Source organism: Panthera pardus, unplaced genomic scaffold, assembly GCF_024362965.1.
Source record: "Panthera pardus isolate Hobbes unplaced genomic scaffold, ASM2436296v1 HiC_scaffold_27, whole genome shotgun sequence".
NCBI classification, from domain to species: Eukaryota; Metazoa; Chordata; class Mammalia; order Carnivora; family Felidae; genus Panthera; species Panthera pardus.
Window position 1 is genome coordinate 45,758,005 of NW_026526843.1, and position 14,525 is coordinate 45,772,529.

General features: G+C 47.9%; 1 protein-coding gene across 11 annotated transcripts in view; it reads right to left on the reverse strand.

Moving 5' to 3' along the window:
* Positions 1-13,739, reverse strand: part of ARMCX4 (armadillo repeat containing X-linked 4) — a 66,647-nt gene extending 52,908 nt beyond the window's left edge. For 6 of the 11 annotated variants that reach the window (XR_008418191.1, XR_008418190.1, XR_008418189.1 and 3 more), the window contains exons 1-5: positions 13,625-13,739; positions 12,985-13,058; positions 12,077-12,166; positions 11,655-11,738; positions 66-246 (exon numbers count right to left, since the gene is read on the reverse strand). Coding sequence is in view for 5 of the 11 variants with exons in the window: in XM_019436003.2 (XP_019291548.2) it covers positions 2,682-10,784 (8,103 nt within the window). In the remaining 6 variants the exon portion in view is untranslated. Of the gene's footprint in view, positions 1-65; positions 247-2,330; positions 10,929-11,283; positions 11,375-11,654; positions 11,739-12,076; positions 12,167-12,452; positions 12,529-12,984; positions 13,059-13,624 lie in introns of those variants that run through there. The other 5 variants (XM_019436003.2, XM_019436006.2, XM_019436002.2 and 2 more) reach the window with 5 other exon arrangements.
* Between the last annotated feature and the right edge of the window lie 786 nt (positions 13,740-14,525).

Here is a 14,525-nt window from a genome sequence, read left to right on the forward strand (position 1 = left end):
ACCATCGCTGAAAGCTCTGACAATTCCTCTGCCACATGTTTCAGGTGCCTATCTACTCCACCTACCATCAGTGATGGGGTCCTCCTTGCCAGATGGGCAGCAGGTGATTCATCTCCAAAATTTCATCACAGTGTTTGCCTTCCTGAACTACTGCTTATATCAACTGTTGTAGGTTGGCTTCCTGGAGAGCAGACTCAGAGTTCAGCATGAAGGGCTTTTATTAGGAATTGCTCTTGAGATCAAAATCTGTAGAAGGGAAAAGAAGGAAGCAGGATTGGACAGAAGGAGAAGTTTGGCTGTCCCATTTGGGGCAAGAAGGCCATGTCAATCAGCCATTGGATGAAAGTACCCCCAGGAAGAGGGCATGACCTTGGGGGATGTGACTTCCCAGCTGAGGCATTTCCTGAAAAGGGATGACAGCTGAGGGCTGTCTGCTGGCAGCACTCCTAGCAACTAAATAATAACCTCTTTATTCCTGAAGGAGGATTTAGGGCAACAGACTGCAGAATCTACCACAAATGTGACATCATTTTTTCCACTAGAAACTTAGTGGCCATTGAATAATAGAATTGAGAACAGTTTTACTTTTAAAATGATTAACAAGATTTAAATTTTCAAACATTTACACTTACATTTACAGCTTTATTTAAATATTTATTCAAAAATTTAATTTATACCTTCCAAATATCTAGACATCAATATGTGAACCTCTATTTATAATTTTGCCCTAGTTCCCTGATATACTATTGACAGGTCTGCTTAATCCAAATCCATCCATTTCCTCTTGGCAAGTTATGCAAAAATTTGTGGTGTATATAAAAATCAGAAAATACAGATGAGCAAAAAAGAGATAAAACTGCCCATTAATCTAACACCCATAGAACACTATTAACACTCTCAGAGTATACACCAAAGTTTATACAGGAGATAATTTAGATATATACTTTTACTTTATAAAAAGTATAGCATGTGTTTTTGCAGCCTATTTTTCCCACTTAAGATTAATGCTGAGTTTTTTCCAAGTAAATAAGTCTGGATGCCCATCACAATTTTCAGTAGCTGCAAGATGTTTCTATGTGTAGGTACACCCTAATTTGTTTAGCCAATTGCCTATTTTGAGACACTTGGGTCATTCACAATTTTTCACTCTTCAAAACAGTATGAAGATACACAGCTTTGTACAAGCCAATTATTTGATCATCTTCTATAGATAAATTTCTACAAGTGGAATTACTGGGTCAAAGATCATGTGTATCTTAAAGACTTCTGAAACATGTATCCAAATTGATCTTGTACCAATGTATGCTCCCACCAGCCCAGTTTGAGAGTGCCCCTCCCACCACACCCTCACCACAATCTGGGGTGGGAGAAAGGTGGATATTCTTCAGTATTGATATACTGAATCAATATATCAGTTGAATATTGATATACTGAAGATATAAACACCACTCTCAGTGTTTCCATAAAGGCCCTGCCTCAATCAAACTTCTAAAAGAAATCTAATAGAAGCACTAAACATTGTTCTTTCTTCTATCATATTTTATTACTTCAAAATAATAACTAATGTATTTACCTTACACAGACACCAGAGTTAGTCAACAAAGAGAATGTTTTCCTATTAAATACCACCAGGACCCTAAAATAAAATTGTCCCTCTATGTATGCCCTCAAGATAAGTTCCATCATTTCTTTGTTCAAAGAGTGTATCACTTACTTCCTCCCCTTGCTATTCCCATGGCCAGTAGTGAAGTCTCACACTTTTATCATCTCATACCTGGACCATGGCAGTAACTTCCTAACTGGTGTTCCAATCTCCAGTGGCCACTCTTGTCCCCACCCCAACTCTGACCCATCCTGCACACAGATCAGCTACATTCTTTTCCTTTAATTGCTCATTCCTTTGGTCACAAAAGGTTGTGGGGTCACCCAGGGGTGGATGGAGTAACATTAAGACAACTCAGTTTAGCAGTCAGGGATCCTCCATGAAAGGGCTCACCCAAACTGATGGATTACATTTCCCATCACTCCCCTCCCCACACGTGGAACTCCAGGCAGGCCAGCCTCCTCTATGGAGCAGGATTTCCACCTCCATGCATTTCTTCCCACCACTCATCCCTCCTCCAAATGCTCTCCCACCCCATTTTTATCCTATCCTTCAAGCCCAGCTTCATCAAGTGTCCCCCTCCTCTGTAAAATTTTCTCTGACCACTGTTGCCTGCAGAAGTTTCTGCACTGTTTGGCCATGATCAGAGGTTCATGGTTTTGTAGTATATTTTTGTTTCCATACATCTTGCCTTTCCAAATAGATCATAAACCCAAGGACAAAGATGTGTCTCTTTTTTTCTGCTTATGACACACAACTTTATTGATGACATAAAAATAAAGCCTCAAATGTATAAACATAAGTCCACACAAAGGACCAAAAATTACCTTACTTATGAAAAATCAGGTCAGTTTCTGCTCATGAAGCATACTAAAAATATCTTGATCCAGACAAGGTAATAATCAACACATGTATTTTCAGTACAAGTTTGAATTCATTTGGTGTTCATAAAGTGATCCAGCTATAGACCATCATAAGTAACATCAGTTTCAAAGTTATAATGCAATTTACAATGTGCATTACCTCCAGGCAGCAAAACCAAAATATTACTCAGATTTGTTTGGAAACATATAACTAATCAGAGTTTACTTAATAATAGCTCAACTCTTTCTTTCACCTCAGGGTCACTGTATTCTGCTGCTAAGACTCGAAGTTTCTTGGCACATGCTTTAGGTCGTTGGAATATGAAATAAAGGGAATTTTTACTGAACTTGTCCTGGGTAAATACTTTTGCTCTTCTTTTAAAATGGTAATTTATATTTTCAAATAGTGAAAGAGCATTAAGAATATTCTCTTTTGTCTCTTTCTTGTTAAAGATATTAATCAGTGATGTTGGTGCATTGGCAATGAGTAAGTCTTTTGTCATAGATGGATTTTTAGAGAAATTCAAAAGCATTCCCAAAATATGGTCTTTGGTTTCTCCACTTCCCACAGTTAACAAACGAAGAAATTCTGAAATATAATTTGTAACCATATGCTGATATTCACTAATAACAGTCAAATGCTTTATCAATCTTAGTCCAGCCAGCTGCACATTTGAATTCAAGGGATAGGTCACTGTGTCTTCACATACTTGGTTTAAGTATGTTTTCACCTTCCTATGATTTTCAGCAGCCACTGAGATGTTATTCAGTGCATTTAAAGCCTTCTGCCTAACACTGGGATAGGGATTATTGAGCAAGCTTTCAATAATTGATATTCTACCTGCATTACGAATGACTTCATGGGAAAATGGATAATCAGGACTGTTATATAGAGCATTATTGGCTATTTCATGAATAGAAGGATCTTCAGTCATCTCAATCATGCAAATAAGTTTTTCAAGTTCTCGTGGATCCATATTAGCTTCGCGTTTACAGCGACAGGTCCAGGGATGAGTTTTCTCCTCACACCTGATCTTTCTGATTTCATCTTCAGGTGGGAACCAAGACTCATTTTGGTATGGAAATTTCATTTCCGTCCAGATCATGGCTCCTGCCCATGACCCCATTCCTGCCCCAGGGACCATGGATGGATATGTGCCTCTTGACTCAATTGACTTTTTGGCTTTAGTCTTAGGTGCAGATTTGTCCTCACTTTTGTTTTCATTACCATGCCAGAACCAAGACCTTACATCAATTCCACCAGAAGCCTCAAGGTTATCCTTGGCACTGGCCTTATAGACATCTCTCTCACTCTTGGATCTGAACTCATTACTCTTCTCAGTATCAGCCCAAAACAAGGACCTTAAACTGATTTCCTCAATATCAGGGCTGGACACTCTACTTAGCTCATCCTCATCTACATCCTCAGTCAAAGACCAGGACCCCATGCAAGCCTCTTCCTCACCCCCAAGCCTAGACCCTGTAGTGGCTGCATCTCCATCCCAGAGCCAAGATTCCTTCCTGGCCTCTGCCCCAGCCCCGGTTCCCACACAGGAATCCACATGGGCTGCCTCTTCAGATCTGGTCCAGGACTCAATATTGGCCTCTTCTTCAGCCCTTGATCTGGATTCAATACTGGCCTCATTTTTACCTCCAAGTTTGGACACAATACCAGCAGCCTCTTGCCCTCTCCTGAACCAGGACCCTGTAGTAATCTCAGCTCTAGTCCCAAACCAGGATCTTTCATTGGCCTCCATCTCAGCACTGACCTGTGGTCTTCCACTGACCTGGTCATCAGCCCTAGCCCAGGACCCTCCACTTGCCTGATCCTCAGGCCCCAGCCTAGATCCTCTACTGGCCTCATTACCAGGCCTCAACCCAGGCCAAGATTTTCCACTAGCCTGATCCCCAGTGCCAGACTGAGAGACTTCCCCACTGGCCAGGTCCTCAAATCCAGGTTTGGAACAGCTATCAGCCTGATCCCCAGCCCCAGCCCAGGACCTTCCTCTGGCCTGACTCTCAGTGCCAGCCCAGGGCCCACCACTAGATTGGTCTGCAGGCCCTGTATTAGACCCCTCAACAATCTGGTCCTTAGCACCAGACCAGAACCCTCCTCCACTGGCCTGATCCTCAAATCCAGGTTTGGGACAGCTACTGGCTAGATCTCCAGCCACAACCCAAGACCCTCCACTGACCCGACTCCCTGTATCAGCCCAGGACCCACCACTGGATGGGTTCATAGGCCCTAGTCTAGATCTTCCAACAGCCTGGCCACCAGCCCCATCCCAGGACCCTCTTGCATTAGCCTGACTCCCACGGCAAGCACGGGACCATCCACTGGACTGGTCTTTAGGCCCTGACCTGGATTCTCCACTGGCCTGGTCCCCATTGCCAGCCCAGGAATCTCCAAATGACTGGTCCCTGGGACCTAGCCTAGACCCTTTACTAGCCTGGCCCCCATTGTCAGCCCAAGACCCTCTTCCACTTGTCTGCTCTTCAAATCTAGGCTTTGCCCCACCACCAGCCTGATCCCCAGGTACAGCCCAGGACCTTCCATTGCCCTGGTCCACAGCTTCAACCAAGAACCCTCCACTGGCTTGGTCCTCAGAGTCAGCCCAGGACCTTCTGCTGGACTCGTCCTCAGGCCCCAACCTTGTCCCTCCACCAGCCTGGCCAACAGCCCTAGCCAAAGACTCTTCTTCATTTACCAGATCCTCAAATCTAGGCTTGGACTCACCACCAGACTGATCACCAGTCCCAGCCCAGGAACTCCCACTGGCCTGGTCCACAGTCCCAACCAAGAATCCTCCAATGACCTGACTGCCAGTGCTAGCCCAGGACCCATTACTCGACTGGTCCACAAACCCTGGCCTAGACCCTTTGTTGGCCTGTTCCCCAGCCCTAGCCCAGGACCCACCCCCAGACTGGTCCACAGGCCTCATTTTGGCCCCTCCACTGGCTTGGTCTGCAGTGTCAGCCCAGGACTTTCTACAAGACTGATCCTCAGGCCTGAGCCTAGACCCTCCACTGGACTGGCCACCAGCCACAGACCAGGACATATTTCCACTGGCCTGATCCTCAAAACTAGGCTTATATCCAGCAGACAGATCACTGTTCCCAATCCAGTACCCTCCACTAGCTTGGTCCATATCCTCAGCCCAGTACCCAATGCTAGCCACATTCCCAGCTCTAGCTTCAGCCCAAGACCCTCCATTAGCCTGAATCCTAGCCCCATCCTGGGACCTTCCACTGTCCTGTTCCTCAACTCTAGTCCAGGACCCTCCAATGGCATCTTTCCCAGCCCAGGACACCCCACTGGCCTGACTTCCAGCCCAGGGCTCACCAATAGCCTGGTTCCCAGTACTAGCCCAAGATCCCACACTGGCCTGGTTCTCAACCCCAATCCAAGACCCTCCAATGGTCATGTCCCCAACCTCTGACAAAGAACCCCCACTGGCCTTGTTCCCAGCCCAGGACTCTTCACTGGCCTGGCTCCCACCCCAGAGCCCCCCACAAGCCTGGTCGCCAGCTGCAGCCCAGGAAGGAAAACCAGCTTCATTGTCAGCCTTAGCCCCAGCCCAGGACTTAATATCAGACTTATTACTAGCCCCACTCCAGGACTCGACACTGGCTTCATTCTCATCATCAGCCCAGGACATGCTATTCTCCCAGTATCCATCCCTGGCCTGAAACCTAAATTTTATCCATCGCTCAGAAGCAATCCAATCCTCAATACCAATCCCATTCCAGTAATAGTCATGGACCCTAGGCTGAATTTTTCTGCAGGCCTGAGTGCCTGTCCCACCGCCACTCTCAGAAGTGAGCATGGCTTCAGTCTTAGGTTTTACATAGCCCTCATCTTCTGTGACTTTTGCCTCGGACTTGGGTATAGCCTTGTCCTTTGCTCCAGGCAAGATCTTATTCTGGGAATGGGCCGCAGACTGAGGCTGGCCAGAGCTCATCATATGTGCCCCAGCCTCTACCTTAGATTCAGCATTGGTATTTCCCCTGACCTTACTCCTGGCACCAAGCAAGGCCTCACCCTGAGAACTGGCCACAGCTTGGGGTGAAAGAGAGCCTCGTCTATCTTGCCCAGCCCCTGCCTTAAATACCACATTGGGATTGTCCATGACCTTATTTCTGGCACCAGACAAGGATTCACCTTGAGAATTAGACTTGGCTTGGGGTTGGGCAGTGTCTATTACATCTGTTTGAAGCTGAGCAGAACACATTGTATCTGGCCCAGTGCCTGCCTTAGACATAGCACTGGGATTGCCCTGGATCTTACTCCTAGCACCAGGCAAGGTTTCACCTTGGAAATCAGACACAGCCTGAGGCTGGGAAAAGCTTGTTGTATCTGCTCTGACCTCTACCTTAGACACAACATTGGGATTGCCTCTGACCTTATTCTTGACACTAAGCAAGGCTTCACCTTGGGAATTGGCCACAGCCTGGGACCAAGCACAGCCCATTGTTTCTGGCCCAATCCCTGCTTTAGACACAGCACTAAGATTGCCCCAGACCTTATTCTTAGTGCAAGTTGGAGCTTCACCCTGGGAATTGGTCACAGCTTGGGTCCGGGAAGAGCCTGTTGTATCTGCCCTGACCTCTGCCTTACACACAGTGTTGATATTGACCCTGACCTTGTTCTTAATATCAGACAAGGCTTCACCCTGGGTACTGGCCACCACGTGGGGCCAGGCAGAACCTGTTATATCTGCACTGGTGTCTGCCTTAGATACAGCATTGGGATTGCCCTTGACCTTATTCTTAGTACCAGACCAGGCTTCATCCTGGGAATTAGTCACAGCTTGGGGCCAGGCAGAGGCCACTATATCTTGCTCAGTGCCTGATTTAGACAAAGCACTCAGATTGCCTTGGACCTTACTCCTGGCACCAGAAAAGGATTCACCTTGGGAATCAGACTCAGCCTGGGGCTGGGCAAAGCTTGTTATATCTGCTCTGGCCTCTACCTTAGACATGGCATTGGGATTGCTGCTGACCTTATTCTTCACACCAGGCAAAGCCTCACACTGAGAATCAGCCATAGCCTGGGGTTGGGCACAGCCCGCTGTATCTGGCCCAGTCTCAGCTTTAGACAAAGCACTGGGATTGCCCTTGACCTTATGCTTGATACCAGGCAAGGCCTCACACTGGGAATTGGCCACAGCATGGAGCTGAGCAGAGCCCACTGTATCTGACCCAGCCCCTGTCTTAGACCCAGCATTGGAATTTCCTCTGACCTTGTTCTTAGTACCAGGCAAGACTTCACCCTGGGAATTGGCCACAATCTGAGGCTCGGCAGAACCCACTATATGTGACCCATTCTCTGCTTTAGACACAGCACTGGGATTTCCCCTGACCTTATTCTTAGGACCAGACAAGCCTTCACCCTGGGAATTGGCCACAGCCTGGAGCTGGGCAGAGCCCACTGTATCTGGCCTAGCCCCCATCTTAGATACAGCATTGGAATTTCCCCTAACCTTGTTCTTAGTACCAGGCAAGACTTCACCCTGGGAATTGGCCACAATCTGAGATTGGGAAGGACCCACTATATATGGCCCAGTCCCTGCTTTAGACACAGCATTGGGATTGATCCTGACCTTGTTCTTAGTACCAGGCAGGTACACTAGGTTTTCACATTGGGAATTGGCCACAGTGAGGCACTGGGCAGAGATTGTTGTATCTGCTAGAGGTTGGGCACAGCCCATTGCATCTGCCCTAGCCTCTGCCTTAGACACAGCACCGGGATTGACCCTGACCTTGTTCTTAGTACCAGACAAGGCTTCAACCTGGGCATTGGACACAGCCTGGAGCTGGGCAGAGCCCACTGTATCTGGCCCAGTGCCTGATTTAGACACAGCATTGGAATTGCCCTTGACTTTGTTCTTAGTACCAAACAAGACTTCACCTTGGGAATTGGTTACAACCGGAGATTGGGCACAGTCCACTGCATCTGGCCCAGCCCCTGTCTTAGACACACCACTGGACTTGCACCTAGCCTTATTCTTGATACCAGGAAAGGCTTCACCCTGGGAATTGGCCACGGCCTGGAGCTGGGCAGAACCCAATGTATCTGGCCCAGCCCCTGTCTTAGACACAGCATTGGACTTGCCCTTGACCTTATTCTTAGTGCTGGGCAAGGTTTCATCTTGGATATTAGACACCTCAGGCTGGGCAGAGCCTATTGCACCTGGCCCAGCTGCTGTCTTAGACACAGCATTGGGATTGCCCCTGACCTTATTCTTAGTACCAGACAAGGCTTCACCATGGGAATTGGCCACAGCCTGGGGCTGGGCAGAGTCTGTTTTATCTGTTTCAGGCTTGGCAGAACATATTGAATCTGGCCCGGTCCCTGCTTTAAACATAGCACTGGGATTGCCCCTGAGTTTATTCTTAGTATTAGGTGAGGCATCATCCTGGAAATTGGACATACCATGGAGCTTGGCAGAGCCCATTGTATTTGGCCCAGCCTCTGACATAGATATAGCATTGGAATTGCCCCAGACCTTATTCTTGGCACTAGGCAAGGCCTCACCCGGGGAATTTGCCATAGTCTGAGGCTGACCACAGGCCCTCAGGTCTGCCTTAGTCCCTGACCTAGAAATGGCATTAGGATCATCCCTGCCATCAGGTAAAGCATCAGCTTGGATCTTGACCCCAACCTGAGGCTGCGCACAGGTTTTCATTTCTATCCCCACCTCTGCTTTACACTTGCTTTTGGCTTTTCCCCTAGCCTTACCTCTAGTACCAGGTAAAACCTCAACCTGGCTCTTGTTAGAAGCCTGAGACTGTGCCTTTGTGTCTGTCCCACCCCCTTCCTTAGACATGGTGTTGACATTGCTTTTAGCCCTAATCCTACCATCAGGCAAGGCATCAACCTGGACATTGGCCATAGGATGAGGCTGTGTATAGAGCTCAATGTCTGTCCCAGCCCCCATCTTAGACATGGTATTGGGATTGTCTCTGATCTTAACCCTGGCATCAAGCAAGGCCTCAGCCTGGGAATTGGTCCTCAAGTTTGCCCTGACCCCTGTTTTAGACACAGCATTGGAATTGCCTCTACCTTTAACTCTGGCATCAGGCATAGGCTCAGCCTGAGCACTGGCTATAGCCTGAGGTTGAGCAGCAGCCCTCGTGTCACCTCCAGTCATTGTCTTAGATGTGACATTGGTATTTCCTCCGTCATCATCCCTGGCCCCAAACATTGCTTCAGCCTGTTTCTTGGCCACAGTCTGAGGTTGTGTTGAAACTTTCATATCTGCCCCTGCCCCTGCCTTACACACAGCATTGGTATTACCCCCAGCATCAAACTTTACCCCAAGTATAGCCTCAGCCTGGGTCTTGGCTACAATCTGAGGCTGAGCAGAAGCCCTCATGTCTGCCCTAGACTCTGCCTGAGACACTGTTTTGTGATTCCCCTTGGCCTCAACCCCAGCACCAGGCATGTTGTCAACCTGGATCTTGGCCACAGCCTGAGATGGTGCACAGGACTTCATGTCCACTCCAGCTTCTTTCCTGGACATGGTATTAAGATTTCCCTTAGCATCAACTATGTGACCAGGCCTGGCCTCAGACTGAGTCTTGGCCACATTCACGGTCTCATCCAGGGCTCTTGCCTTGGTTTCAGCCATAATTCCAGTCTTATTTATGGCACCCATCTTGGCTGCTTCCCTGGTCACTCCCAAGGCCTCATTCTGTGTCACCATTACTTTGTTCATGTCTTTTTCAGCCAGTAAACAAGCTTCAACTTTTGTCTGGGTCATTACTTGTTTCTTGGTTTCTGCCCTGGCAACCAGTGCCCAAGCTTTAGCCTTGGTCTGGGTCACAGCCTCCTTCTTGACTACTCTCCCAGCCTCAGAGTCAGTTTGGGTCACTGCCTCTTTCATGGCCACTTCCCCAGTTTTGAGCTGGGCCACATTCAGAGTCACTGCCTCTATCATGCCCCCTGTTGTGGACACTGTTTTGGCCTCAGACTGGTTCTCTGCGTCTACCTCAGCCATTGTCTTGGCCTGAGAGATCACCTTAGCAATGGTGGTAGTCTCTACTTCAACCCCAACCCTACCTCCTGCTCTAGTTTCTGCTCCAGTCTTGGCCATGGGTCTAGTGTCAGTCTCTGTTCCAGCCATGGCTTCACTCATGGCCAAGGTCTGGTTCTGTACCCCAACCACAGTCTCCATCTTGACTCTGGACCCATTTCTGGAAAGTTTCCTCACTCCCTGGGCTCTTCCTTTGGTTAGTTTGTGAATGCAGTAGCAGGTACCAGCCCAGATCACCAATCCTGCAGTCACCCAACCCACTTCCTGAATGCGACCCATGTAATCACCCCTACTGAAGGCACGAACAAGGTACGGGGAGCTCAATCAGGATGGGGAAAGAGGGTAGTAGGTCTGGGTGTAGGCCTGTGAGGGCGCTGGTCTTCAGCCACTTAGAGGCCACTACAGCTGCCACTGGAGGTGGACCTAGAAGTGGAGGAAGGAAATGGACTAAAATTTCTCTTCTAATTTCATGCATCATACAGATAGATATACAGAAGGACAGAAAAGTGTAGAAATGATGTGTTTGGTGGGAGAAGAGGATGATGAGCAAACTCTCTCTCCATCCCTTTTATTTTCTCCCCTCCCCATTTTCCCCAGTGCCCAACAACTTTCCCCTAAGGTACATCCATACACATTTCCTTACACCAAATGAATAATGAAAAAGATGTTGGAGTGTGGTGCTGACTATGAATGGGGGAGACTGAGAAGCCCTCAGACCTCGATTTTTACTGGACCTACTCTTGTCACCACTCCCAGAGGTCCCCACCTTCATACCAACCTGTAATGATCAAAGCAGTTCCCTCCTCTTTCCTTCTTTTGATTGGTGATATACCCTAAAGTAGATCTATAAACTCATGAGATCTGTGGACCTAGAGACAGACAGACAGATGGAGGGACAGATGGGACTGGAGATTTTGTTCTTAATGTGACAGGCACATTATCAAACTACGTTTCTATCTTGCTCAGTTTACCCCACTTTCTGTACCAAAATAAAGGTAAGAGTGTGGGGTAAGTGACAGAGATGGTAGGAAAGGTGGCTGGGAAAGGGAGAGGCTAAGGATCCTCCAGACTGCACACTGACCCTACTAGATGCACACTGGTCTCCACCAACCCACCCTGGAGATCTACAGGTATTCCCCATCTTCTTACCAGTCTATACCGATCAGAGGCAATTTCCTCGTTGTTTTTTTGCTTCCAGTAATCTCAAGTCCTACAGCAGACCTGCAGGCAGATCTATGGACAAGTAAACAAACAGGAGGTAACAGACACTAAGTCCTCATAGAACACACAAGTGCCCTAATCACTGACCCCAGTACCTGCCTTGCCAGAGCCCATGTCCAGTTTGCTAATGTGTTCCATCTTGTGATCCCTCCTCTTGTCTTCTCAGTCCACTCCAGCCCACCCTTATCCCAATATTACTCCTGTTTCCAGGACAGAAATCACCAAGGGATTGGCAACACTGTGGAAATCTGACAGAGTGTAGGAGAGGCAGAAATACCCTCCACTAAGACGCTCTCAAGTCTCAGCCACCTTCTGTGCTCACCCTCTTGTTATCACAAGGCACTGCTCACCTTCACACCAACCTTCATGGTTCCAGGCCGGTCTCCCCCTTTCCCTTGCTTCCAATGGTAAACAGCCCTACTGTGGGCCTATGGGAAGACCTAGGAACAAACAGAGAAGAAGGGGAAGGTTAACTGTTGAGTGCTTGTTACATCCCAATATCTAAAACAGGGGTCCCAGTACCTGCTGTGCTAGATCTAGAAACCCATTCTCTGAAAAGCAGAGCTTGTGGCTTCCCCAGCACTGAAATGGGGTCAGTGATTAGGGCACTTGTGTGTTCTATGAGGACTTAGTGTCTGTTACCTCCTGTTTGTTTACTTGTCCATAGTAAAAGGGAGGCAGAAAAAATAAAAGGGAAGAGACAGAGGGAAATTATTTTAAAACCACCTGTAAGATTCTAGGGTTTCTCCCAAAAGTCCATCATTTCTTTCACCAAGGTGTTCAGACAGGGGAATCTGGAAAACTGGAAAATGGAGAAAGAGATGGAGGCCCCCAGATCCCTTACTCTAGAATCATACATAGCAGACTGCCACCTATTTCTCCTTAAATACATCTCTAGGAGTCTCCAGCAGAACAGACAAGGAGTGAGGAAAGGCTTTTTCTTTTGTAAAATTGCTATGCCTCCTGGCAAAGGCTATCTCAAAATATAATAATAATGTTCTTTGATATAATTTGCATTTTCTCAATATTATCTGGAGTGCAAATTAAAGCATCCATAGAAAAGTTTGCTGTCTTTACTGGTCTTCAACATACAATTTAAGTTAAAAATCCGAAGCTGGGTAAGTAAACGCAATTTAAGGAAAGTCCCCTAGTTAGCCCCACCCTATATCCCAATCAGACAGTGGTACCTAAGTTCCTGCCTTAGAGAATGCACACAGAACTTCAACTGTCCATAGGCAGTGCCTGTGCTCACACTAACCTCCACAGATCCCGTGCAGTTTTCTTCTCTCTTTCTTCCCTTGCCTAGCCACAAAACAGTGCCACACCGATCTACTGTCCATCAGACAGAAGAGAGGAAACGCGCTGAGTGCTTGGACCAGCACCGAGGACACAGATCCTAATACTCACCTTTCTGGATTCAGGATCCCTGTTATCAAATGTCCCTTCCCGCATTCCAAAACGCCATCCCACCAACCCCAGCGTCCGGTCACCAAGGCCCACCATTTTCTGTGTAAATGCCACGGCGACATGTCCCTTCCAATGAAAGGAGCAGGAATCTGGACGGAAGTGTGCGGTCAGCGATTAGAATCAGAGAGGATGGGACATCTCAATCTCTGCATTTCCCTTTCGAGAGACTCCTCCCCGCCACCCCACCCCCACCCCCCCCAACCCCCCCCACCCCCATCCCCCCAACCCCACCCCCACCCCCCGCCAACTATCCGCCTTGTCAGAGCCCAAGATTCCCCAGCACAGACGTAGGCAGGGGGAGGGGACTCGGGAGAATCACAGCGAAGGCTCCTGGAACTTGAACCCGCTTTGTCCGGTATCCCCGAACCAGCTACCGGGGTTGGTGGGCGGCTGCCCCCCTGGCCTCAGCGCGCGGGCCCCAGACCCCTTACTTGCTCCGCTTTCCTCGGACCCAGTGCCAGCCCGCCAGGCGCAAGGCAGCGGGGAGCTGATACCTAGAAAGGAGTGACGACTGCACGGAGAGCTGCGTAGCTCTGCAGCTCCAGGTCACGTGAGGGCCTCGCGTCACCAAGCTCTCTCCCCTCCCACCCCACCCTCTCTGGACGGCCGGGAGTTTTGCAGGACCCTACCCCCCACCTCACGGTGCACCAACTCCCCCTCCACCCGTCATTGCGGTGGGCCTTAGCGTGCACCGCCCAGTCACTCAGCTCTGTCCTCTCCAATCTGAGTAGCCTCTCTGTCTTGCGGTTGTGGTTTGCCCTTCTAGGGTTACTGGGGAGGGTCTGCATCTCACCCTCCCCTAGGCCTTTGCTCTAGTCTTTTCTCTGGATTCTTAGAGGAATCCTCTGTTTCTGCCTTAGACTATAAGACCAACAGTCCCCAACAGTGCTGCACCAAAATGGGCCAGGGAAGGGATGTCAGGAAAGGAGGCAGAGAATGCATTTAGAAAGGACGCTTAACATTTTTTATGTTCTTTTTTTAATTTTATTTTAACAATTCACTCATGGTTTTTGTAATCGGGAAATGGAGTCAAGCCATTTTCATTTGACATTTAAATTTTAGCTCGCAAAAATAACAAAACACATTATTTTGTGCCACATTAGTTGCTATGAACTATTTCAGTTTTCAAAACATATTAGTAATTACTGACATTTTATATACAAATGTCAAACAAAATCACGGTTTCAATGTCATCTATAATCTGTGGGAAAACGTTCAGTTTTCTAAAAGTTTCAATTTCCCACAAGTGATTTACAACTTTTTGAGGTTCTGACTGAAATGAACTATGATCTTGTGTCAGGTGTCTGGGAACTTCCTCACAGATGACTCCTG